General features: G+C 38.1%; 1 protein-coding gene across 2 annotated transcripts; it reads right to left on the bottom strand.

Annotated features, from left to right (window-relative positions):
• Positions 1–235: 235 nt before the first annotated feature.
• ZBTB1 (zinc finger and BTB domain containing 1) lies at positions 236–27174 on the bottom strand. 2 transcript variants are annotated; one of them, XM_037125915.2, is made up of 3 exons: positions 26480–27174; positions 9060–10975; positions 236–2141 (listed from the first exon to the last, which is right to left on the bottom strand). In XM_037125915.2, the coding sequence occupies exons 2-3, from the start codon at positions 10955–10957 to the stop codon at positions 2105–2107; spliced, it is 1935 nt and encodes a 644-aa protein (XP_036981810.1). In that variant the 5' UTR covers positions 10958–10975; positions 26480–27174; the 3' UTR covers positions 236–2104. The 2 variants fall into 2 exon arrangements, with proteins under 2 accessions (XP_036981810.1, XP_036981809.1); XM_037125914.2 differs by lacking the exon at positions 236–2141 and having other exon boundaries at positions 7495–10975; positions 26480–27173.
• Between the last annotated feature and the right edge of the window lie 125 nt (positions 27175–27299).

Below are 27299 nucleotides of genomic sequence, written 5' to 3'. Positions count from 1 at the left end.
TCTTTGTGTATTTCTCAAGCTGCTCAGGATACAGCTTATAATTAGCCGTATCAGATACTTTATTATTTTGGTATCAGAGAATGGAAGGAGTTGATAACTTTTCAGACATAATTTTTTTAAAGACCCAGGTTGAAAAATAAAGTATAAATAAAAGTAATATACAGACAGTTTAACTTCTGAATATAGAGGAGGAAATTTTATTAGGTAAAAGCAATGGATTAAAAATGTAACAAAAGTTCTCTATGTGACCTAATAAACTCCATTTTATATTAATGTACAGAAAACAATCACATTATAGAAGGCATTTATATCACTTATTCTTCATTACATTTGTATTTTAGTACAGTCAAAATTTAATCTCTTTTGTGAATCTAATTCCACCAGTTAAAATTATTGAGTCTTTACTATATTGATCTGGCACCTTTAATTATTGATAATATTCTTATATGTTTCTTATTTGCTACAAATTTGCATTTCTTTAGGTTTCCTCATGCTCCCAAGAGACTAATTTTAATTTTGATGAACACTTTAGTTTTCTAAACTTGGTTTATTCTAAAGCAGTTGAATTCATATGAATTTGAGATCTCTAGTGGATTTCTCTTTTCCTTCTCACCCACTATCATTGTAATTAACTTTCTCTGATTAAAAAATATATATTTTTAGAGGAGAAGGGAGGGCGAGGAGAGAAACATGTATGTGCAAGAGAAACATCGACCCATTGCCTCTTGCACACCCTCAACAGGGGACCTGGCCTGCAACCCAGGCATGTGCCCTGACAGGGAATCAAACCAGTGACCTTTCAGTATGCAGGATAATGCCCAACCCACAGAGCCACACCAGTCAGGACAATTTTCTCTAACTTTTGTTAATCAAATTGTTAGAAAGGATATTTAAGTTATTCTATTTTATAGCTAGAGATTTTAAACTACTCAATTTCTGCATATGCTATTATGTATAGTCTAAGAGCTCTTTGTGCAACATAGTAAAATATTTGAATAGGCATAAAAACATAATACACAATTCTGAAAATATGACATCTTGATATTGCACAATAAACAAAAATAAAATAATAATAATGAATTGGGTACACAGTTAATCAAAAGTAAAACTACAAGTATACTCACAATATGAAAATAATATGGCTACAAGAATTCATATAGTTAAGAAATGTTATGAGCATATATCAAGTTATTTGTAGCCAGGTTAAATTTTCACCAAACATTTCATTCCCCCATGAAAGGGCTTTAAGAATATGTTAACCATTGTTTTATTCAATACTTAGTAGAATTTTATCTTGAAATTTGAAAACTGAGAAACATTAATCCTGAGAATAAATGGTTAACAGAAACCTATTCTGTTCTATTAGGTTATATTACCAAGTTCAAAAGAAAATAATGTGTCTTAAAATAGACTCTTTGGTTGTTTGTGATTTGTGAAGATCAACTACTACTGACAAAGTAATACTGCTTGTTTTTCCTTCACATCACCAGACTTAAACGGGAACTTCATTAACAGTAATAATCAAGTTTGTAACATATATAAAGAAGAGCAAATGTTACATTACAGTGAGAAATGACTAGATTATCTTGTTAAAATATTGGTCTTTTTGTCTGTGTACCCATTTTTTTATTTATGCTCTATACAGATTTTATTGTATAACTTCTTAAATTGTCTAAATGCATGTCATTATATATAAACTCTGACTCAGATTAAGTTTAAAATTGTTTACACATTTGTGTGATTATCTCTATTTATAGTAGCCTAGCAAGCCTTTTAGAAGGGACTCTTAAAGATAATTAGCATATAGTTTCATTTTAGTGTAGCTTTTCCCACTGATGTCTTATGAATATTCTACTTTTCTTTAGCAGATTTTCCACAAATACTAGGAGAGTCACCATGAATCAATTTTGTCACAACAAATTGATTTCAAAGTGATGTTTACTGAATTTTCTTGGATGCTTGCAACTGGAACTTTTGGGTCTGATGAGGTTTGTCAGGAAGACAGAAAAGATGGTGTCACTTCAGATCTGATATTCCTGGGTCTGGACTTAAAGATTATCTGTTGAAGATTGATTCTTCCCCAGGTCCTCTCCAAATTCAGATCTCACTTCTCCAGAGGTTTAGAAGGCCCTATTTCACCACTGCCACACAGAAAAAGACAAAACTCAAGAAAAATAATATTACAAATGAACTGCCCTACGAGATACAACATAAGTCTTAGGTCAGAATTTCATGGCTTTTGGCATCAGGCCAGCACACTATTAATAGAACAAGAATGGAAACAGAAGATAGTTCATAGAACTTCAACATATTTACTTTCTTCCCCAGTGTAACTCATTACATCCTTTAAATATAAGGTGTTCTTATTATTCAAATAATTCTTCAACTATAGGGGCACTTCTCCCCCCCCCCCTTGCATGATCTAAGCTAGAATGGGTAGGATATATAAATATGTAACATAAAAAAAATAGGTCAGGCAGACAACAGTAGAGAGAAACACTTAAGTGTTTTCATTTGAAGAAAACAATTTTACAATGTACTTTATTGATGGCATATCTGATTCAAAGATGTTATATATCCAACAAATTTAAGTCAAACACCAAGTGGTTTCCTTCAAATAGTAACTACTGTATACACTCTGCAAATGAAAATAAAGTACACACACAGAGTATTCCTTCAAATTCCTAAATTCATGCTCTCCTAACCTGCCCCTGTGATTCTGGGTAGAATTTTTTTGGCAGCAACTTTGCCCTAATTTTTAAAAAAAGAGATTGTCTCTTAAAATACTTGCCGCCACCCCCCCCACCCCTACAATCAGGGAACACATAAGCATTTGAAAGAAGAGATAACTTCCATAATCTGTATGCTTAGAATTATTCCTTTCATCTAAAAATAAGCTCTGCTGGTTCTAATTGGTATAAGCAATTGCTTCAAGTAGACTAAAAACCGACATAGTAACTTTTAAAAGTTTAACTAGGGAATTCATAGGCTTTCTAGGTAACTCTATTCCTTTCTCAAATAGGTTAGGACAGAGGATAAAATAAATTTTCTCATATAAAACTAATATTCCTGACTCAAATAAAATCATGTCCTTTGCTTTTTGGGGGTCATCCTTTGATCCTAGTTTCCTGTAACGTCTTATTATCATGGCAATTAGTACACTGATACATTAAATTCAGAGCCAAGTGCTGAGTTACAATCTTCATAACCATCTTCGTTTGTCAGCACGATAATGAGAAATTATAATGGTGTCCTGCCCCCTAGTGATCTATGGTGGATTTTGATAGAAAGGTTGAACAGTTATCATTAATGAATCTCACTGATTTGGTTCTCCTGAATGTAATAAAGGACAACTTAAATAGGATTTAAACTTCCTAATACTAAAGTCAAGTAAGCATGTACATATGAATATGTAGGTGCTATTAAATTGGCTTAAAATTGGCATGAATTTACAAGCTACTATTGTCATTTATATTTACCAACTTTCTAAATCTTTTCATTTACCTCTTGCCAGCATAATTTTTCAAGTAGCTAAATTTCATCTGGCTTTAGTATGAGACTCCCCATGTACCAAGTAATATGTCCTTGAGTTTGATAGGCCATGAAAAGGGGCCACCTAAATGATTATATAGACATTACCAATTCTTCTAAATTAATAAAATTTGGCAGATGACAGAGATCATTAAAATAGATTTAACATATTAGTAAAACCTATTGTATAGGCTGTAAAAATCAGACAATAGATGCATGAAGTTCAAGTTAGATTCAGCTGGAAGCCTTCACTTAAACCATTAAATGTTTATTTGTTTAGTTTCCTGGTAGGTGAGGGGGGTATCCAGCTGTTGTATATGGAAATCATCTTTCATTTCTTTTACAAGTAAGAGTTTTTGAAGATTTTCTTTTTAAAAGATTTTATTTACTTTTAGAGGGGAAAAGAGAAGGAGAGAAACATCCACGTGTGAGACATCTACGTGTTGTCTCTCCATCACCCCGGACTGTGGACCTGCCCCACAACCCAGGTCGAACTGGCAACCTTTCAGTTGGGGGACAACACCCAACCCACTGAGCCACACCAGTCAGGGCAGGACTAAGAGTTTTTAAGTTTACACTAGAAAGCCATAGGTTGTTGTTTTTGTAAATTCAATTACAAATGGCTCAAAAAATGAACTTCCATTTTTAGACAAATTTTGATTGCTCTATAAACTTTAATCAAATCAATCACAATATGGTAATTAGGGATTTCATTTTTTTTTTTTTACAAAGAAATGAAGAATTTCTTATCCACCTTATCTGTGAAGGCAAAAAGAGGAAACTGGTTATCCTAAGGTTCTGATTTTTCTTGGGAATACTTTCAAATGATTTGAGTTAATCATCAGTCTGAAAACCAATAAAAGGAAATGAGGACTGGTGGGAGAGAGGAAAACATAAAGGTCAGGAATAAGGAAGAGAGGGAGAGGCATTCGCAGATGTGGAAATATTTAAGTTGAATTCAAATTAATTTGTAATTGAGAAACTACCATGGACCCCCAAATTGCTGACAATATTATTAAATGTTTTAAGTTTAAATAAAGCAAAATGAAAATACGTAGTAGTCTTTATTTCCAAAACATCATTTTGAATGACCCATTCAAATAAACAGTTTTGTTTTTGACTGATATATTTTCCCCACTATTACCAGCTACCTTATCAGGCACCGCAGATGACAGGTGATGAACAAGAAGCACAGTCTCCTAGAAGCTTTACCACGTGTTCCTAGGCTGAAAAGGCCCTTCTTTTATTTCTTGGTAGGTGGAGTATGTAGCTAAGTGGTTAAATACAAGATTGTAGAAATCAGATAGGTCTAGGTTCAAATTCCAATTCTAGTATTAAGTTTCTGTGTGGTTTCAGGAAAAAACAGTCTCTCTGAACCTCAGTCCCCATCTGGAAAATTAGAGTGATACTTACCTTGTAAGGCTGAGGATTAATTAAAATTACATACATAAATCATATAGCAGAGTACAAAGAGTGCGCTAACTAATGGATGCAAGGATTGCTAGTCAGAGTCCTAGGATGGATGGATCATGGGTTTCCAAATCCGGTCTGCAGCTTCAACTACTAATACCAAATATAACTATTTGCTTCAGCTCTCTGGCATTCATTCTGTCACCCCTCCATTTAATGCACCTCAGATATTAAGGACATGGGAGACATTCATTAGCATATGTTCCCACAGAGATTTTCAGGACCCTGGAATCCTAGGCCTTGGTTAATGCTAGGGATGCCTGCAGAGCAATAGCATTTACCACTGCAAAGCACCTGTTACACAGGAGGTGGGGGTGGTGAGGAAAGATGAGGATCTGATCAAAGTAAATTAATGGGAAAAAAATTTTAACTCATAAAACTAATTTTAAATTAATAAAAAAGACCAGATTTCTTTATTCTGAACTATGTGTGCACATACAGATTGGAGTTATTCTTCTGGTTGGTACTGATTAAGCTTTTAACAACAATCACAAGTTTTGTTCAATATAACTATTATACTGGTTCTTTGGGGGGTTTTCTGTAGATCTGTTAAATATGGAAGTCCCTTAACAAGTGATTCAGGGAAACAAGTATTGTTTTAACTGAGGAAAAGGTTGCCAACCACCACCAGCCTCTCTTCCCACTTTTTTAGAATCTAAAAGTTGGTATGTCAAATATTTGGGCATAGCCTTAATATGTTCATAGTAATTGTTTCATTAGGCATTCTATAGCTCTGAATTACTTTAGTCAAAGTATTTTAACTTATCAAATTACTTCAATCTTATCTCAGAAAATTTTGGGTTTTTCAGCTTTTATATCTTGTTCATATTTTTGCTCTCAACTATGTTACTTAAATGATTTTTCAGGTCTATTAATTTCCTTTTATATTGGTACTCTGAGTGTCCTAGCAAACTCATTTTAATTCTTTTATTTTTATAAGTAGCCCCTGTAATCCTCCTTCTAATTTTTGTCTGAACTCAAACTTTACACATTAAACATTAAACCATGTACCATTTTACTCATGTGATAAGGCACTTCTCTAAATATATATATGAAAGAGACTGAGTCCTTGTCTACGTTACTTGATTGTCCTTTATTAACCTCTGAGATTCTTAGTCCTATTTACTAAAGAATTATAAACATGAGTTGCACTGTAATTCATGGCAAGCTTGTGAGGCACTGACTCCACTTCCTCTAGAATTTCTCGCTAGAGAACAGAAGTCCTTTTAAGCAAGACTGTTTTAAGACAGAAAGAGGAACAAGACTGACATGTATCTATCTAGATTTTCCTTTCATTTTTAAATTTGGAGACTGATCGTTCAAATTATAAAGGCAGGAGGAGAACACAAGCTTCCATAACTTTGATTCACTGTCTTCACAGCACGGGAAGGCACCAAGCAATACAATAGCAAGCTATAAAGCTGTAACTAGCCCAGGAGAGGAAAGAATAAATGAAGAAGCTAGGCTGGGCAGAAGTGTTGGATATTTTTCATTCTTCCTGGTTTTAAAAGGCAAGTAGCCTTTAAATGAACTCTGTCTTAACTTGGAAAACTGCACATTATGTTTAAAGAAGCCGATGCTGGTCTGTAGCTAGTTCCAGAACAAAAGGTGTGTGTGTGTCCTGTGTAACATGAGACTGGGAGAAAACAAGATCACTGAGGTGTGGCTTTGTGAAACTAAACATCTCAGTTATGTAAAATTAGAGATTATGTTTATTTATATATTTGCTTGCGAATGGCTGGCTATTAGTACATGTCAAAACACTAAATTAAGTCCCCTTTCCTAATGGAATAGACACAATCCACTAGGACATGGATTGGTAGTGGTGACAGTATTTAGAAAAGAACCCTGTTTTTAATGGTAGGAAAGCCACTGCAATACATTTTGATGAGAGTCATGTAAAACAGTAGCCCCAAAGAAAACTGTTTACTATTACTAGGATACTATGTATTTTGGAAACTTGGTTTATCTTATCTCTCTGATGGTCTTTGGGTTTGTCACAGAACTTCTATCAGGTTCCTATCAGTAATGTATATAGCATATTTCAGATTTAATTACTTGCTAAACTACTGTAGCTAAGACTAACATGAATCACTTTTTCTGCTGTGTGGCTTTTTTAAAAAAAATCGTTTTGTGTGTGTGTATTTCCCCCATCTCTACTTCCCATTATTTTAATACTGCACAGCTCCTGTACTATTCCTGTTCTTAACACCTCAAAAATCTCCCCACAAATCTCTGAGCTCACACTGTGCTCTAATATGTCTTTGTCAACTAAACCTGTGCTAGTCAGTAGATCTCCCAATTCTCTTGGCGACTTGTTCTTTTACTCAAGTTATGTACAAAAAATATAACTTGCATATCTTAAAAATCTGATGTAAAAAAGAGCAATGCTGTTCATAATCACAAAATTATACTTTTCAATATAGGAGTTATTTAAAATCTCTTTCCTTATGAGAATGGTGTTACAATGCAAGTAATTCACATTGAAAGGCATTCTATTCAATAGTTGTGTTTATTGGCGGGTCAGTTTGCCAGTGTTTTGATTCACATGTAATTCATGTAGACCTGTGTCAGCAACAACTAACAGCAATACTACTTTAACTAAAAAATGATAAACTATTTCCATTTATATGCTCTGTGATTATATTATAGTCCTCAAATTTTGTAGTCCTTTACAGAAAAAATAAAGCATGGTGATAAACTCCAATTTGCCACAACACATTTTCTTCCAATCTTAAATAGTATAAAACACAAGACATTTTTTGAAACACTCTACTTTTATAGAACAACCAGATTTGTAATTGGTTTCTTTATTTTATTAGCTTTATCAATATACATGGCAGCTTTCTCAAATCTCAAAGTTCCAAAAGTATGTAATTTTAAAGGTAAAAAATCATTTTCCTTTAGATGTCATATCCCTAGAGAACTATTAAAATCTATTTATATAAACAAAAATAATTGATAAACTAACACACTTTAGAAATCAAAATATTTTAAATTATTTTAAATGAATACAAGATGTCTTTTTAATTAACTATCATAGTTAAATTTAATATCACAAAACAAAACGACTTGTCCCCATGAATTTCTCAAATGGGGTAAAGTCATTGGGTTTTACACTTAATATAAGTTTTAAATGTGATTATTAAATGATAATACTTTATCAATTATAGGAAAATACTCATTTATAGGAATTTCCTTAAGTCCATCCATCTTTTTAGGCCAAGTTTGAGCCCATGTCAACTTTCAAGGTTAGATTCAGTGCACCTAACCTACCTAATAAGAATATGAATTTCACTGATAAGGAGGAATAAACAGTGGCTAAATCACTCTTTAACTTGCCAAAAGGAAAGAAAAAAAGCTAAAAGTGAATGGGATTGCTTCAAGTAACTAATAAGTTTAAAAAATTTTTTTAAATTTAAACAGAAACGGCCAATAATGTTGGGTCTAAAATTTCACAAAATAACCTTGAAAAAAATAGAAATAGTGAAGTCATCACCTTATTGATACGAAACTAAAGTTTAATAGTCATTAAAGGGGTAACAACCACTTGTAGTCTACATTTAATAGTAATTTTAATCATAGCTAAAACAAACTAAAAACAAAGAATTCTATTAAGAAAAAACAAAAGTGATAAACATTTAATAATGCCTAAAATATAGATACTTAAGATCCTAGACAAAAATATTTAAAGTAAAAGGGTCTTGAATTTTTCCAACAATTCATCTTAGAAAATCAATTTCTAAATAGCTCATATCCTTTGCTTTGGTGTTTTGCCTGCTATCAACTAAACATTAGTACAGTAGAAAATGACTTATGTTCTTTTCAAATGCTTGGCATTATAATGTGATCTCATATCTTTCCTCAAATTAAATTTTGCTCCACATATTCCACATGTATACAGATGAACATCCATGTGCTGTTCCAACTGTTCATTATTTGGGAATATCTGAAAGCACACCTGGCATATAGTCTCACCAGCAGATAAATGAGAAATCATATGCCGTACATGGTCATGTTTTCTGAAGTTTCCTTGATCACAAATGGAACAGACATACCTGGCCATGCCTTTGTGCATATCATTGTGCAGTCGCAATTGACGTTCCCTTAAAAACTGCTTTCCACATGTCTGGCACACAAACTGTTTTTCCTTCGTATGAACAGTATAGTGTTCTCTTAGGTGACACCGCTGATAAAATCCTTTTCCACAGAGATTACAAAAATGCTTTCGTCTGTGATCTCTTTCATTTTCTTCCATGATGGCACTCTTAAACATATCTTGGTCTAGGCAGCTAGACATATGTTCAACCACTAGATTTTCAGTTTCAAAACGCTGGCCACAATTAGGACATCGAAAAGGACAGGCAGAATGTTTAAATAACTGCTTTTTTTGGATACTGTTAATCTGGAAATGATTGTCCCTAAAATCATCCAACATTTCAACAAACATATCTCTTATTTCAGACTGCTCATCAGGATTCTCTTCCATGTCCATCTTCTCCTCAGTATTTCCTAACCCATTCATCGTCAGATCTTGGGGTTCCCCACATCTCTGAGCATGTTCCTGAAGTTGTCGACCCTTCACAAGTATTTGTCCACATTTGCCACATGCACAGATATTTTCAATGTGTTTGGCTAAGTAATGAGATGACAGGTCCTCCTCAGTTATTGTGAGTCCACACAGCTCACAAGATGCATTTTCAGTATCTTCTTGAACCGGACTACTGTTGTCAGGAGGCCTCATATTTTCTAAACCACCTCTTTCATCAGCATTTATTGACATCCGAGGTTTTAGAGTTTTCCTACCACTTTTTTTAATGCTCACATCTTCTTCAACATAATATCTATAAAATGGTTCTTCAGGTTCATCTTCTAATTCATCATTGTCAGTGGATTCATTACAATCTTTATCAGTAACTTTAATAATGTTAAAGTCTTTCAGTTCATCTGTAGGAATGTCTTCTGGCTCCATCTTGATAATGATTCTTTTCCTCTCAGCAGCTCTGCTTTTTTCTTCACTGGCTAGTTCAGACTCCACTGTGCTACTCTTTCTGCTCCCAGTGGTCGAAGTCGAATCATCAGCAGCCTGGCTTGTGTCTCCTCTGTATTTTTCCGTCTGTGCAGGAAATGTCTTAGAAGAATCCTTTTCACCAAATTCAGCCTTGATACCACCATCTTTTCCGTCTCGAACATCTACTATTCTGTGGTAGGATCTCGTGTTTTGGTATGAGTGCCTGTTAGTACAGGTTAGCACATGCTCATCTAATAATTTCTCACAGCTAAAGCCAAATCCACAACTATCACAGGTAAAACTTCGTCCAAAGCGTCGTGATACACGTTCTTTTGGAGTAGATAATTTGGACACAGAGCTTTTTTTACATACATCAAATAGTGGTTCAGGAAAATTACCCAGTTGTAAAGACTCTTCATCAGGCTCTCTGTTATGTGGTGTATTTACTGTTGAACTTGGCTCTGCACACCACCTATTGGATTCACTGCCATTTCTAGCCACAGTATCTTCATACATTCTTACCCCAAATATCATTTTGCTGTTCTGTTTGCTAGATGCAGAAGATGAACATTTTGAACTAGAACAATCTGCGTCCTGTATGTCTTCTAAGCAGTCCGGAACATTGTATAGCTGTAGGTAGTTCATTGCCACTTTAAATTGCTCAAAACTGGAGGGAGCTGTCATAATTTTCCCTAAATACATAAACTGCAAAATGAGATCAAAACATTCAGCACTAATTTTCATGTTGCTGAGATTCAGTTGTGCAGTACTATGCTGATGGTTCATGAAAAACATTCTGAAATAGGAGCTACAAGCAGCTAGCACGGCTTTGTGCGCTTGAAAGTAAATGTCATCAATTGCAATACAACAGTCACAGAGAAAGCCCCATTCCCTTTGGTTGTTTAGCTGCTGAAGGACGTAGCTGCTGTGGCTGGGCTTTGCCATCTTCTATTGATTAGAGACCTATGTAAAACAAAAATATTACAGTCAGACAAGATATCAAAAAAGCACTTCAACAAAACAAAAATTTTGATCATGATTTGTGACTTTGCTATTGCAATAGTCTTCTACTACAGTGTAGAAAAAGTCAATAATATACACCTGAATCATTTTTTAAATTTGAAGATACCCAGCCATTTACTCAAACTACTCTTTTTTTAAAAAATATTTTACTTATTTATTTTCAGAGAGAGGGGAAGGGAAGGAGAAAGTGTGGAAGAGAAACATAATTGTGTGGTTGCCTCTCGTGTGTCCCCCACTGGGAACTGGCCCACAACCCAGGCATGTGCCCTGACTGGGAGTCGAACTGTGATCCTTTGCTTCACAGGCCCGCGCTCAATCCACTGAGCTACACCAGCCAGGGCTCAAACTACTCATTCTGATTTTAAGAAATACAAGCAAAGGCATCACAAGCAAAAAAAAAAAATCATCGTTTTGGTTCTATTACAACTCTATGTGGAAAAATGTATATTAAATTTGAAAGGAAAAAAGATGCAAGCTTAAAAGTACTTAAAGTATATAAACAATGAAAGTAAATAAGGTAGCAACTTAAGTTGAATATTAAAAACCTCTTAGATGATAGATAAAAAGAATTATTGCTCACTTTTATTTTTTAATTTTTGGCTTTTTAAAAAGATTTTATTCACTTATATTTAGAGAGAGGGGAAGAAAAAAGAGGGAGAGACACATCAATGTGTGGTTGCCTCTTGCATGTCCCCTACTGGGGACCCGGCCCACAACCCAGGTAAGTGCCCTGACTGGGAATTGAACCGGCAACCCTTTGGTTGGCAGCCCATGGTCAGTCCACTGAGCTACACCAGCCAGGGTTATTTTTATTTATTTTAGGCAGAGGGGAAGGAAGAAAGGGACATCAATGTATGGTTGCCTCTCACATGCCCCCTACTGGAGACCTGGCCTGGACAACAACCTAGGCACGTGCCCTGACTGGGAATCGAACCAGTGAACCTTTGGTTGGCAGGCTGGCACTCAATCTACTGAACCACACTAGCCAGGGCAGGAATTATTGCTCATTTTTTAAAGATTTTACTTATTTATCTTTAGAGGGGAAGGGAAGGAGAGAGGGAAACACTAATGTATAGTTGCCTTTCATGTGTCCCCTGCTGGGAACTGGCCTGCAACCCAGGCATGTGCCCTGACTGGGAATCGAACCACACACCCAATCCACTGAGCTACAGCAGCCAGGGTAATGCTCATTTTTAAATGTGATAAGGACATTTCCATTTTGTTAGAAAAAAAAAACAACAGTCCTGACTTTTAGATATACATACTGATGTGTTTACAGATGAAATGATAGATCTAAAATATGCTTGAAAATAACACAGTGATTTGGTCGTGGGTCTACAGATGATACAAGACTGGTCATGTGCTGATAACTACTGAAGCTGGGAGACGAGTATAATTCTATTTTTGTTTTGTTTGAAAATGTCCTTAGAAAGTTTTTATTTTAAAATTTATTTTTATTAAATTAAATGAAAATGGCACCAAGCAAACAGGTTTGATCACTGCTTTCTTTTTCCTTATATAGGAGAATAATTCGGTAGAGTCAGAATACAGCTGTCTTTTATTGCTCGATATATACTTCAGTGTATAAAGAAGTGGATCTATTTGGGAAGAAGATGTTTATACATAGATTATAAATTTTTCTTAATTTTTGGATTGTTTAAAAAAGTTCACAAAAGTAACACATGCTCACTGCAAAAAATTGAAACATAAAAATACATAGAATAAAAACATACCTCTTCAAACACTCTGGATTGTATCTCTTCAGACCAGTTTCCATGGATACATACAAAGTCAGCAAATAGAGTACCTACTATATGCCAGGCACATAGTTTTGCTTTTGCTGTGTATTTGTTTTTTAAACCTAAATGATATCATAATACATTACTTTCTGCAACTAGTTTTGTTTACTTAACAATATATGGTAGACATTATAAGTATTTTTATTTTTATTTTTTTAATAAAATATTTTATTTTATTTATTTTAATTTTTTTTGAGAGAGGGGAAGGGAAGGAGAAAGAATGGGAGAGAAATATCAATGTGTGGTTGCCTCTCATGTGTCCCCTACTGGGGACCTGGCCTGCAACCCAGGCATGTGTCCTGACTGGGAACTGAACCATCGACCCTTTGCTTCACAGGCCCATGCTCAATCCACTGAGCTACACCAGCCAGGGCAGTATTTTTATTTTTTTAAAAAATTTATTTATTAGCCCTGGCTGGTGTAGCTCAGTGGATTGAGCACGGGCCTGCGAACCAGACAATTGCGGTTCGATTCCCAGTCAGGGCACATGCCTGGGTTGCAGACCGGTTCCCTGCAGGCCAGTTCCCAGCAGGGGATGCACAAAAAAGGCAACCATACATTGATGTTTCTCTCCCTCTCTTCTTCCCTTCCCCTCTAAAGATAAGTAAAATATATTTTTTAAATATTTATTTATTTATTTTAGAGAGGGGAAGGGAGAGAGACAGGGAGGGAAAAAAAGAACATCAATGTGTGGCTGCTTCTTGTGTACCTCCTCCCTACTGGGGACCTGGCCTGCAACCCAGGCATGTTTCCTAGACTGGGAATCAAACCAGTGACCCTTTGGTTCACAGAGCAGCACTCAATCCACTGAGCCACACCAGCCAGGGCCACTATAAGTATTTTTACTGTAGAGTTGACTTTGGATAAAAAAGACAGGAAAGGAAAATATTAAAAGCACTAGAAGTGCTTATCTATCATATTACACAGCTAAAATAAGATCCAATTTCTGTCTCAATTTTTAATCTGTATACACAAAAAACTTCAGAATGTTTTTTACCAAAAAACAAGTTCCTACGCAATTTGAACATAAAAAGAACATTTAACAAGCTGTTCACAGAAATAAAATGTTCACTCTTCAGTTTCCAAACCCTTTAATCCTTTTAATAATTAAGACAGTTTCTAAGTTTACTTATTACTTCACTTGCTTTTTAATGTCTGTCACAAATCAGATGGATTACATACTCCTTCCCTTTTCCCTACTACCTAAAGAGTCACCCTGCCTCCTCTCTCCTGTTGAATACAGATCAAGCTGTTGAATATGAAACTATCGTTGAAATGAAGGTGGTTTATAATGAGCGCTGCCTTCTTGAAACTGCAACCACTGTGCCTTTTCTATAAACTAGATCAGGTATTTCAAGTATGTACAATATTTCAACATTTTGTGACTCAGATATCTATGCCAAAACTATGAGGGATCATATTCAGTACATGACTAAATGTAAAAAGCAATCTGTGTACATAGATTTTCATCAATGTGTTATTTATCATTTGAAATGCCTGGTTATAAGGGAACTGTTAGTGAACCAAGATGAATCCACATCCAAAATTCCCTGTCATGAAATCTTTAAAAACTATATGAATGAAAACTGTAGAAGAAAATGAGAAAAGTTTCACCCCCACCGATTTTATGTAGGATGAGATTTCTATCTAGGTCTCCAGGCATTTGTGTAGGATTCAGAGACATTTAATCAATAATAAATCAAAAAGAAAGAGGCAGAGAGATGACTATTATCTTAATTTTTTTTTCTAGTAGTAAGAGTTACTTAAAAATGAAACAAACTCATCCAAAGGATAACGAATGCACTGTGCGGAAGCAAGGACAGATACTGTTGAGGACACTATGGTGCAGCGAAAGGAGCACAAGCTTTGGATGGGACAGATCTGAGTTCCAATCTAGAATTTGCTGCCTTGGGTACTTGTTTATTCCCACTGACCCCAAGTTTCCTGAATTGTCAAGATGGGGATCGTAACTACTCAAATAATATATCAAACATGAGGATTCATAGAAGCAATATATACAATGTACAGTGCTTGGCATGTGATAATTAATGGAAGTTACTGTGGCAACTGTGTGGTTGTGACATTTACATTAACTATCAGGAGTTAAGTTTGACTAGATAGACTTAGTTTCCTTTGAAACAGAAGTCCAGAAGCACAAAAGTCAGCAGTTAATCTGTAAAAACTTTTGGGTTTTAGATATCTTGTGCTTGAAATAATGACAGGAAGTGCTTAAAGGTCCCAAGGGCCCTTCGAATTTAAATGAAAAGCAGTTTTATGGTCAGCAACCAAAATTAATGTGACTACATAGAAGACCAAGAGTATCGGGCACATCTGTAGCTATAGTTGCAATCAATTAAATTAGTAAAAATGCATACATTCTGTTAACACAAACAAAACACTAAAACAAATGAGAGCACCAATAGCACTTTAATATATACTTATTAATTCAACAAATATTTATTGAATATTTTGGTGTCCCAGACACTGTATAAAGCACTGAGAGTCAGCAACAGCACAGGTATTCTATAATTGCAAGGATACATAATGCACGAGAATTCTGACTTTTTCTACATGAATGACTTTATTAAACATGTTCTCTCAGTAAAGTGCCTACTCTGTGGAAGAAGGCATTGTGCTGTGGTGGAAAGAATGAGGGGTCTGGGTCAGACAAGCCTGGGTGTGAGTCTCACTGCCTCCGTGTGTCTATTTCAATCTCCCTCTCATAGGGCTGGATGCTGAACAAGCACTGTGTCTAAAATTAATGCGAATACTACAGCTTTGAGGCTGACCTAGAACTGTAGTTTCATCAGTGTCATTATGCAAATGTCCAAGTTCTGAGTAAAAACAATTTTAGGTAGACTGACTTTTAATAGCAATCATTCACATATTAGTCAGTCCCACAACTCTGTTTATGTTACACCTCATTCAGATAAGATTTAAGAAAGCTTAACACCAAAAAAGAAGGGGAACTGGAGGGAGTTCAGGATGAGGGGTCTAAAGTGCTTTGAGACTTTTAGCATGTTATCTCTTGAGAATGATTTTTACTTTAAAATTTTATTAATAAATTTCACTCAAATTCCCAAAAAAGTTTGCTCTTTTCAAGATTTTGATATCCTTAATAATGCTACCAAAAAAACTTAATACAGTTACAGTAAAGCTTATACATAGTTTTGAGTAAAAGGATTATTATATTTCAATTGTTCTTGTTTTTATAACTGAAATTGGTGGCTGTTTTTGTTTGTGTCACTACCTTCATCACTGGTAGAACAAATTTATCACGGCGAGAAGCCAAGAATATGGGACTGAGAGTGGAAACTTCAAATGAGATCTAAAGCCAAAAAGATCACCTAAGGACAGGACACCCAGTGTGCATGCAGTTTTCCAGGAAGGGTAAGGAGTGAGATGATGCAAACATTTTATACTGGATTAAAAAAAAATTTAGTTAGAGAAAGTTTACCACCTCATCTCCAATTTAAAAACAGCCAGCAAGCACATCACACAATTTAGATATTCATAGACTTTCACAACATAGAGAGATCTAATTTAGTCCAAATTCTTATTTCATAGAAGGGCAAAGATCTATGGCTGCTGAATAATGTATCAAAGGTATAGTTAACTGGTAAAATAGGTACTAGGGCTCCTGACCACCCAGATGGAAACTAGCCACCGTACACTACTTACTACACATTACTTTGTACTAGGCAGTGTGCCCTTCTCAAAGAATACAAGGACGGTGCATGAGTCCTTAACACAGGGCTTATTGGTCAGGTGCTCTTGCACTCGTGACTACCTCCATCTGAACTCTATCTGAAATATGATTTTATCCATATATTTGTACCTAGTCTTATCCAGTAGACATGTTCCCTAAATTATACTGTGTAAGCTATTTCAGTAAATTCTCACTGACATAGTAAGGTTTCAAAAATACTTTTCCTTCATTGCTAAATCTCTTAAATTGGAAAAAAAGTTTTGCTGGGTGCCCTTTTGACCTACCCTTAATCAAAGGATAATTTAAGGGTCTATAAATAAGCATATAGCCTGGGTGTAGGTGAGGGCAGTTCTCTCCCTCTCTCCTTTCTTTCCCCTCTAAGATAGCATATAAGTGGATGAACTTCCCAGCTGGTGTGGCTCACTGGCCTGTGAACTAAGGGGTGACCAGTTCAATTCCCAGTCAGAGTACATGCCTGGGTTGCAGGCTGGGTCCCCAGTACAGGGTGCGAGAGAGGCAACCACACGTTGATGTTTCTCTCCTCTTTCTCCCTCCCTTCACCTCTCTCTAGAAATGAATAAATAAAACCTTAAAAAAATAAGCTGGATAAAGAAGTAACTTATACTATTTGCCTGTCTATAAGACAAATAATCACTCTCTAATTTGTGTCCGACTTGCATTACAAAGGAGGCCCCTGAGGATGATTTACACAGCCTCAGTGCGTCTGCCGCAGAGCCTCGCATCCCACTCAATAAGCACGCTGGCCTCTGGACTACTAAAAATTACCTCTGGACCTTTAAATATATATGTGTTTGTGTGTATTCATTTCCTTGTATGTATTTCTTATTGAATGTATGTACATGTATTTGAGAGCTGTAGATTAGCTTTTTAAGAAACCTTAAATGTAATGAAAGGATTCTCTCATGTTTATAATTCAGAGTATCAGAAGGTATTGAACAGCTACAACATTACTTATGCTGCACAGAACACTGAAGCAGAGGGTGAAGGATGGCATAAAATAGAACTAATTATATATAAGGAATTAAATTTCAAACCAAGAAACAATCTGAGAATAATTAAGTACTAAACTACACTGAATAAAGTTCAGGAAGAGTTTCAAAAGAAAAAGGCACAAATTATACCAGAACAGTAGGTTTGGGGAAGGATGTAGGATTTCAGTGAAGGCTTGATGAATGAGTAGAATAAAGAACAAGAGAAAGAGAGGTGGAGGGGGACAAAGGGAAGAAAAAAGTGGGACTATAATGGCATAATCAATAACATACTTTTTTAAAAAAGAGAAAGCAAAGGGAAAGTCATTTCAGCAATCTGTGTGTGTCTGTGTGAATAACTGGGGAGATGTACACAGCAGTACAAAGCTTGAAAATGTAAGGGGAGGGAAAGCAGACATGTTTCACTGGCCTTACTATTGATGTACCAGGCTCTAGTCTAAGAAAACGTGTGTGAATATTATATATGTATTATATACAGTATACATGCACATAAGTATGTATAAAATTGTATTATTTAATCCTTATAACAAACCCTACAAAGGACGTGATGTTTGAAAACCCATTTTTCAAGTAAGAAAACAGGCACACAATGTTATATAACTTTCCTAAGGCTCTAGAGGACTTCGTAAGTTTAGAACACACACAATATGACTCTTCAGCCTGCGATAATGGCCTTAACAATTTTGACACCTATAAAAAATAAAGTCACCTCGGTAAATTCTTTCCTAGAATACCATTTTCCAGGGCACACAATCAAATTCCTAAATTTTAATTTAATTCTTTAGGTTTTTCCCTAGAAATTTCCAGGAAGAACCAGTTGTAGAGGCTCCCAAAGATAAAAGGTTTTACTTCAAAGCACCTAAATGACAGACATTGCCAAGTTTAGAAAAATGTACTCACTTTTTAGAGCAGGCATTCTGATTATTAGACTGTACATACAGGAAGTTCTATTTGTAAAAAAATTGTATTAATTGATTTTAGAGGAAGGGGGAGAGAGAGATAGAAAAAAAACACTGATTTGTTGTTCCACTCATTTATGCATTTATTGGTTGATTCTCATATGTGCCCTGACCAGGATTCAACCTACAACCTCGGTGTATCGGGAGGATGCTCTAACCAACTGAGATACCCAGCCCAGGCAATACAGGAAGTTCTGAAGTTATAATTTTGTTCTAAAACTTTATTTTAAGTTAGTTATTTGGATCTCGAAACACATAGTTCCATAAAAACAACGCTATAAATGGTGGCTGAGTTCTATGCTCACGTGGTAGAATCTCTAAAAACCCCAATGTGCTGTCATATTGACATCATTAGCACTAACAGAGGCTGTACAGCAGTGCCCAACTGACCTCAAGGACAGGGACGGACAAGGCTTGATAGCCTTTGTGTTTGTTCCCTGTGCCTAGCACACTCTTCCCACATGGCTGGCTCTTAATGCATGCTTGTCAAGTGCAAGTATTAAGAGCCTAGGAAGCAGACACCAATGGATATGAATACCAGCTCTATCACTAAATATCTTTCCCTTCTAAGCCTACTTTTCTCATCTATAAAATATGGAAAATCATACTTCTCATGGCACTCTTGTATAAATTAGAGATGACAAAAAAATTTCTTTTTAAGTACAATTTTCTCAAATATTGTTATCATTGTGAACATAGTTCATAGAATTTTATGAAGAGATCAGAAGTTCAACTTGCTGCTTTATGGATGAGAAAACAAACGGAGGTGCTAAGAGGTTAAGTGATACTTTTTTAAAATTTTTCTTTATTTATCTTTAGAAGGGAAGGGAAGGAGAGAAGGAGAGAAATATCAATGTATTGTTGCTTCTTGTGCATCCCCTGCTGGGAACTGGCCTGCAACCCAGGCATGTGCCCTGACAGGGAGTGGAACCTCGATCTTTTGGTTCGCAGGCCCATGCTCAATCAATCCACTGAGCTACACCAGCCAGGGCAAGTGATACGTTTTAAAGTCACGACTAGTTTTGGTGGCTGGCAGGGTAGGACCTTGGACTCCTTACTCCTGGCCTAGTGCTCTTCCTACTATTCTAACTGCAGCTCCCAAGTACAGCACACTTGGCTGCCTCTGCATCAGTTTTTCTCCTCTGCATCAATTATGTTTTATTGAAATATAGGAACTAGTCAAATTTTCAAGGGTTGTTTGCAACTACATAATGGCCTGAGACTGCTATGCTTTTGGAGATTGTGGTTTGTTGGGTCACTGTTTTTCTGTCTCCATATTTGTCCAGCCACAGCTGTCACTTCTAAGACGTGTGCTAAACTTGCTGCCACCATTTCAATCTGTTAATGGTATAAAATTAAGACAAAAACTCACTGAAACTGAATCTACATAAATAATTTTGAAAGGACACAGGAAAGTGTTCTATGAGTAAGATAAAGTTTTAATTCCTGCACTCTATTTCATCTATTTTAATTGCAGATAAGCAACAAATTGCCTTAGTCTTTTGCCTCAGCCCAGGGCACCTGATTACTTGGGAGGTGTTTCTGTATTTCAGCTGCATTATGGGCCTAGAAAATTAATTTCACACAGAAATCAAAGGTAACATAGAGGCTTCTGGAATCTCTCTCTCTCCCCCACTCCAGGAGTGGAGGAAGAAAAGCATTTAAGTTTTTACAGGATTAAAACAGATTGTTTTGATCTGTTCACCCTAAAGAAACAAGGCATCTTCTGACCACTAGAGGGCATTATGTGAGCAGTAAGCTTCTCAGCAAAAAGCAGCTTCACTAAAAGTCCCTTTCTGCCTGTGGCATTCTTATTCTTAAAGTTCACTTTGTGGAACTATCTATTCCAAAGTACTCACTCTGTGACTTTGGGACCCACCTGAAACCGCTCCTCTATCAGTATTCTCTATCTTAGCTGGCACCACTATGCATTAATCACCCAGGCTACTTGGAAGTCACCTGGGACTCCTTCCTCATAATTAAGTCTTGCCAATTTTTCTCATTAAATATTTCTCGGATCTGTCTCTATACCTTCCCTGAACTCCTAAGGCCTCTATCATCACTTTTGAGTTATCACAACAGGCTCCTTAACTGGTCCCTCATGCTCAGAGGACTCAAAAAGAAAACCAGACCCTATGATTCTTTGCTTAAACCTTCCACAGTTCCCTTCACATATCCTCAGACTAAAAAGTACAAACTCCTTAGCAAGGCATACAAATCTCTCTGTGCCCACCCATCCAGTCTTTTTTGACTACTTCCTGCTTCATACTTCATGTTCAAACATAAAAGACAAATATAAAACTGCTTCTCTCCCCAGCCCTCCCCATTTCCTCATATATTTTTTAACCTCCATTTTTAGTCATGCTGATTAGTTCTGTCTGAATCTCCCACATGTCATTTAATGATCAGCTTATCACTTCCTCCAGAAAGCCTTCTGTAACACCTCTCTCCCACTCTTTTAGGTTTTGGTATTACTCTGTATTACCTCATTTTGTACTTATCACACTTACTTTAATCATCAGAGCAGCAACATAAAGTGGGTGTCAAAGCCTGGGTTCAAATTCTGGCTCTCCCACGTCAGGTGTGGCCCTAAGCAGACAGCTTCACCAACTTGGGACTCAATTCTCATCTGAGAATGGGGATGGTAATCTTTAGACTTACTGTAAGGCAGTGCCTGTCACAGAGTTAAAAGTGCTAAATAAGAATCAGCTACCACAATTTTCTATGTGTTGGTCTCCCCTCTAGATTATGAGCAACTTGAAGGCAAAGACTTAGGCTTTGTTTCTCGGCAACATAACATGTATTCAGTAAAAGCTGCTGAATGAATAACTGGTGAGGCAGCTCAATGATGGTGGGAAGTCCTACCCATTTCCTTCTTTCAGCAGATATGCACATGTTTTTTTTAATTGCATTGTTTCCAATTTTACAGCTCTGATTTTTAAATGTTATATTTTAACCAATACCCTGAAAACTACACATTTTTATCTAATTCTGTCAATGAAATGAAACCAATAAAGACTATCACAAAAAGTATGCTCTTCTTAGAAGCTTAGCTACACTTTAAAGCCTTAAATCTATTTAAGAATTAAGATCCCCCCTCACCCTAAAGCACCTAACACCACAGTCTTCCTGATTTTACACACGCTATTCCCTTTGCTTATAACTTTTTCCACATCCAGTTCATTCTCTTCAGGAAGTTTTTTCTGATGACAGGGTGAGGCAGATGCCCCTCTTCTGTGCTTCTAAAACAGCCTGTACCTACCACTACAGGGTGACAAATAATGTAGCATCCAGTGCGGGATGCTGTATCTATCACCACACTCATGGCAGGGGATTATAATTCTGTGGCTTCCCTGCTTTGCTGTAAGCTCCTTGAGATCAGTGTCTTAGTCATCCCTGTATCCCTGAACCTCTTTAACAGTTGGCTGATATTTGGTTTATATTTGATCAGTTTTTTGAATAAATAAATGTTAGAGTAGATAAGTCTTATTTTGCTTATCTTTTTTTTTGCATTATTTCAATCATGGTAACTTTTATACAAAGGGTGGGGGGAAAAGTAGGTTTATAATTCTATGTGAAACATGGAGTTTATTCTTGTATTATTTATTTATACTATCTTTTTAAAAATATTTTATTATTTTTAGAGAGAGGAAGTGAGGGAGAGAGGGAAAGATCAATGTGTGGTTGCCTCTCAGTTGCTCCTCCTACTGGGGGACCTGGTCCACAACCCAGGCATGTACCCTGACCGAGAATCGAACCACTAGCCCTTTCATTCACAGGCTGGCACTCAATCCACTGAGCCACACCAGCCAGGGCTTTTTTTTTAAATTTGAGAGAGACAAACATTGATTTGTTGTTCCACTTACTTATGCATTCATTGGTTGGTTGTGTCTTTTGCATGCCCTGACCAGAGATCAAACCTATGACTGTGGCATATTGGGATGGCGTTCTAAGCAACTGATCTACCTGGCTAGGGCTTGTATTATTACTTATTAATTATTGTATTATTTTTCCATACAAACAACTGCAAAGCTATTTTTGCCATACCCTGCAGTGGCCAAAAATTTACAAAGCAATTTCCCATACAGTATACAACTGATTCTCATAACCACCCTGAGGTAGGTAGTTTTATTAACTCGCTTTAAATTTATTTTTTATTTTTTAAGGTTTTATTTATTTATTTTTAGAGAGGGGAAGGGAGGAAAAAAGAGAGGGAGAGAAACATCAATGTGTGGTTGCCTCTCACTAGACTCTCATTGGGGACCTGGCCCACAACCCAGGCATGTGCCCTGACTGGGACTTGAACCAGTGACCCTTTAGTTCACAGCCTGCGCTCAATCCACTGAGCTATACTAGCCAGGGCTTAACCTAATTTTTAAATGAGGAAACAGGTCTAGTAGGTGATATCAAATGCTCATATTGTAATTAGAAGATGAGACTCAAACTCTCTTTTCATTCAGACCCCTAAGCTTATTTTTATAAACTAGATAACACTCTAGCAATGACAATGAACTCAAGTGTCCCTTTGGAATGAACTTTCTAGGCCTCCCAGAGTCACTCCATTTTCATACTGCCCCATATGGCAAGCAGAGTGCCTGCCCCTTCCCCACCTCCTCTTCCATCTGCTGACTCCCACTGCCCATGAGGGCAAGCCCTTCCCTAGTATTAAAATTTAATGGAGGATAGAGCTCTTCAGTGTCCTCTAAAAAGGATTATGTACATCTCAGAAAACGAACAGAAAATCTGGTTGGCGATTTAATTCTTAAATTTTTCAATTTTATTTTGAAAATCATTTTAAACTCAAAGCAAAGAAGTGTAAAAAACATCCATGTCCCCAACATCCTCAAATAAGCAAGGCTGGACTAAACGTCTATGTACTATTGTGGGGCTTTATTTTCAGAACACCAACTATTTCACAGCTCATCCTTCTGGAATACTCCAGGCTAAGTAATAAGTGATTCTGTATTTTCACTAAGATCACTTGTAGTTACTACACAGCCACAATATGTAGTTACAAAACTATCTTAAATATGTACTGTCTCCTTCCACAGCACATCTGAAAACCACAGTAATTAATCCCTCTCATTTCCTCTCCTTGGTGTTTGGCCTGCTACCTCTGGATAGAGGAATCCCCCCTCCCATTTCAGCACAGTGGTCTTCATGGCAAGTATACACACTTCTTCCCAACTATAAATTAGGATACTCTCTACCATTTGAGGGTTTTATTTGGTTTCAATGAGTTTGGCTAGTATAAATCAAACCACGAAAGGCTGGACATCAACATTAAAACAGTACAAGAAGTAGCACTAGCCCACCAAGGTACAGTACTTCATTAGGACAGACCTAAAATAGCAGCCCTGTTATATTTAATCTCTCACGCCTGTCACTTAATCCCACAATTCCAAATCAGTCCAATGTAAAACATTTCCCTTTCCTCTACCTGGTCAATGCTCACCAACCTGAGTGGTGAACAGAGAAACTGTGTCCATGAATCATCTCACAGGCCATCCCCAGGCAGAGTGAGGCATACACAACAGCACACCTAACAATCAAATCTTGCCTTCTCTCATTTTACACAAGGAACTGATTACTACCAGTGATTATCTCTGGGGAGTGGGAGTCAGAGCCGCTTTCATTTTTATATTTTATGTAGGTTGAATTCTTACAAAGAGCATGGATTTTATAATAAAGTATTTCCACTTTGAGAAAAAAGGGGCATGAATAATTTTTAATTTGGTTCACTTAAGAATGTAAGAATTGCCCTGACTGGCATGGTTAAATGGATTGAGCTCTGCCTGAGCACAGAAAGGTCACTCACTGGTTTGACTCCCAGTCAAGGCACATGCCTGGGTTGCAGGCCCACCAGGTCCCCAGTTGGGGGAGTGCGAGAGGCAACCAGTCGATATTTCTCTAACATCCATGTTTTTCTCCATCCCCTCTCTAAAAAATAAATAAAATCTTTAAAAAAAGACTATAACAATAAATAACAAAGTAATTTCAATATTTTATGGTAAGAGATATTAGCACAAGAGGAAAATATCAGGAGAAAACATCCTATGGAGACCAAAGTGACCTCTCAAGCAATTGTTTTTCAAGTATACCTTAATTTGGGGGAAAGGCAACATATTGTAGCTTAAAAACAAAAATCTATGGAAAATTTTATGTATTTTATCCCAAATGGTTTCCTTCCCTTTTGGACAGAAGGTTAATAGCAAAAGCTTAGCACTTTTTCCTGGATGCAAGAGAGGCCTGAAGGCAGGCACTTCTTTTCTCCTGCACATTAGAATGGGAAATGGTGCTAAAGTATAAAAATTTAGGTGCTAAAGCAAAATCAAAACACAAGGTCAAGAGCAAGGGGCTGAGACTGTGTTCATGCTCTGCTAAGGTCCTGGTTAAACATGGTTTCTTTTCTCTTACAAGCTCCCCCCACCTCCATCCCAAAAGAGGCTACTGTATTGGAATGGGAAGAATAGAAAGGCTTCAAGAAAGACGGCTTAACCTATTTTTTATAAGATGAAAATTTGGTCATAATAGAGAAAATGTATTTGAAGACTCTACTGCAGATTGCCTTTATTAATCTTTGGGAAAGCACTTCACCTCGCTATGTTTCAATTTTCTATTTGACATGATGAAGCCACCATCTAGCTCCCAAAGCTATTTCAGTTATTTAGACTTCATCAGCTCTCCAGCAAGTGATTCAAAAGGAAAGTTTTGAGGTTCTGATGACCAGTCCTCAACTCGTTTCACCTTTTTTTGTATCCCAATTCTCATCATATCCATTTGCACTGATAAAGTTTCAAAGATCTAATTTCACTGTTTCAAAGGAGAAGGCAATGACTGCTCTGAAATTATCATAAGAACTGCATCCTTCACCAACTCTGTTCCAGAATGGCTTGAACATCAGCTCAAGAAACTGATTCTAAGTCTCCTCAAAAAAAACTGGGACCTCCTTGGGTTCGAGGTCAAAGGGAAAATTCTTCCTTAAATAATTTTCCTGCCGTGATACTGTATGGAAATACTCTTAGGCCAGTGGAGAATCTGCGCGTGCTAACCACGCTGATTTAGAAGTAGTATTACACACATACCAATGCCCTACTGTCTCCAGGAAACATCAAGGACTTTCACCAACATCTCCCTGACGCTCCTAATCTGGAAAGTGTCATGTCAGCCTTTCAAATCTTGTAGACGCGTTGGTTAGACAGAACGGGGGAGCGGGAAGGAGACTGAGCTCAGACCCAAGCCTACATATTTTAGCGGTAACGACTCCCGATCTACATCCAGCACTTTTATCGAACAGAACTTCTAGGAAGCGCCCACCACTGGAAGCGAAAACACTTTTTCCCAGGAAAGCTATCTTTCCCACAGAAAATTCCCAAACCCGAAACCTACCACTTTCTACTGAACAAAAAGCTTGTATGCCGGCAAGAGGGGGTGGGAAAGAGCGTGGCAAGAATTTGCACGGCTCTTACGCCTCCTCCCTCGGAGCGCGCCCAAGTCTGCGGCCTCGGGCTCCGGGACACTTCCCCCCTCCCACCCGCCCAGGAGCCGCAGCTGTAAGTTGAGAGAAGCGGGCTCTGGGTACGTCAATCAACCGGGTCCTCCCGCCTTCCGTCTACACCTCCCCTCCCAGCCCCCCTCTTCCAAAAAAATAATAATAATAATAATAATAAAGGTAGAGAAAGAAAAGGAAAAGAAGGTAAATGATGTGGGAACTACTCTCCGTGGGGGCTTCTCCTCCAACCCAGAGAGGCCGCACGTCGCGGACCGGACGCGCCGGCGGGCGGCGGGATCCAGCAGGCGGCCCGGCAGCCGCCAGTCGCCGGGTCCTGGCAGCGTGTCCGCTGCGCTCTGGCTCCCCGCGCGGGTCCGCGCCGTTCCCACCCCGCACTCCGCCAGGCCCCGCGGCCCGCCGCCCTCAGTCGCGGGCCAAAGTTGCGCAAATAGTCCCACAACTGGCAAATACTCACCGGCCGCAGCGGGAACCGAGGTTGCGGAGATTTTAGGGAGTTTAAGGCAAATCGGCCACGGGAAAGGCGGGCGGAGGCGAAGGGGCTGCAGTGGCGGCGAAGCGCGGCACTCAGGCTGGGCTGCGCGGAGAGGTTCTGGCTCTGCCAGGGACTGTGCTGCAACAAAGGACTTCCGCTGCCGCACAGCCGCGCCTGCCGCACCGCACTGAGCCGGCCCCGCTTACGCGGCGACTCCGGGTCTGCCCACCAGTTCGCTGCGGCGTCCGCCAGCCTTCCCCTCCCTCTCGCCCGCCCACCCACTCCGCCGCCGGCTGCTAGGGGCACCCGCGGTCGCCTGTTTGTTACAAGTTTCTGCGTCGGGCTCTGAGGAGACTGGCTCAACCCGCACCGCGGGGGCCCGGCACGGCTGCGGCTTGACCACCCCTCTTGCCCCTCTCCCGAGGGTAGGGTTGGGACCTCCTCTTCTCGTTTGCACAGCTGGATGGGGCTGGGCTCCTTCCGACTCCCCAAGGGCTAGATACTGCTTTCCCACACTGTCCAGATGTCAGACCCCTGCCCGGGAGGACCCAGCAGCTGGGCCCTCCTTCACAGTACGCCCTAGGCGTTCTGGGGCACCGGCAAACTCGTCCAACCCTGGACGTGGCCAATGACTTCAGGGTCGCCCATTCCTCACGCTCCCCCAACCCTGCCTTCCATGGGCCCGTCGGCTTCTGGCCTTAGTCACTTCCCCCGCCATGCCCCACCCCGCTAGGCTCCCGGGGCTTAGTTTCCCTGGCCTCGCGCCCTCATCACTCTGCCTTTGAACACGCGAGCGCATCCT

This window comes from Artibeus jamaicensis, unplaced genomic scaffold, assembly GCF_021234435.1.
Source record: "Artibeus jamaicensis isolate MK-2021 breed Jamaican fruit bat unplaced genomic scaffold, CSHL_Jam_final contig_851, whole genome shotgun sequence".
Classification (NCBI taxonomy): domain Eukaryota; kingdom Metazoa; phylum Chordata; class Mammalia; order Chiroptera; family Phyllostomidae; genus Artibeus; species Artibeus jamaicensis.
Note: the sequence above shows the minus strand (reverse complement) of the source record. Positions and strands in the feature narration are given on the sequence as shown.

Coding starts and splice junctions, on each gene's coding strand:
- ZBTB1 (XM_037125914.2), bottom strand. CDS start 10,957: ATGGCAAAGCCCAGCCACAGCAGCTACGTCCTTCAGCAGCTAAACAAC.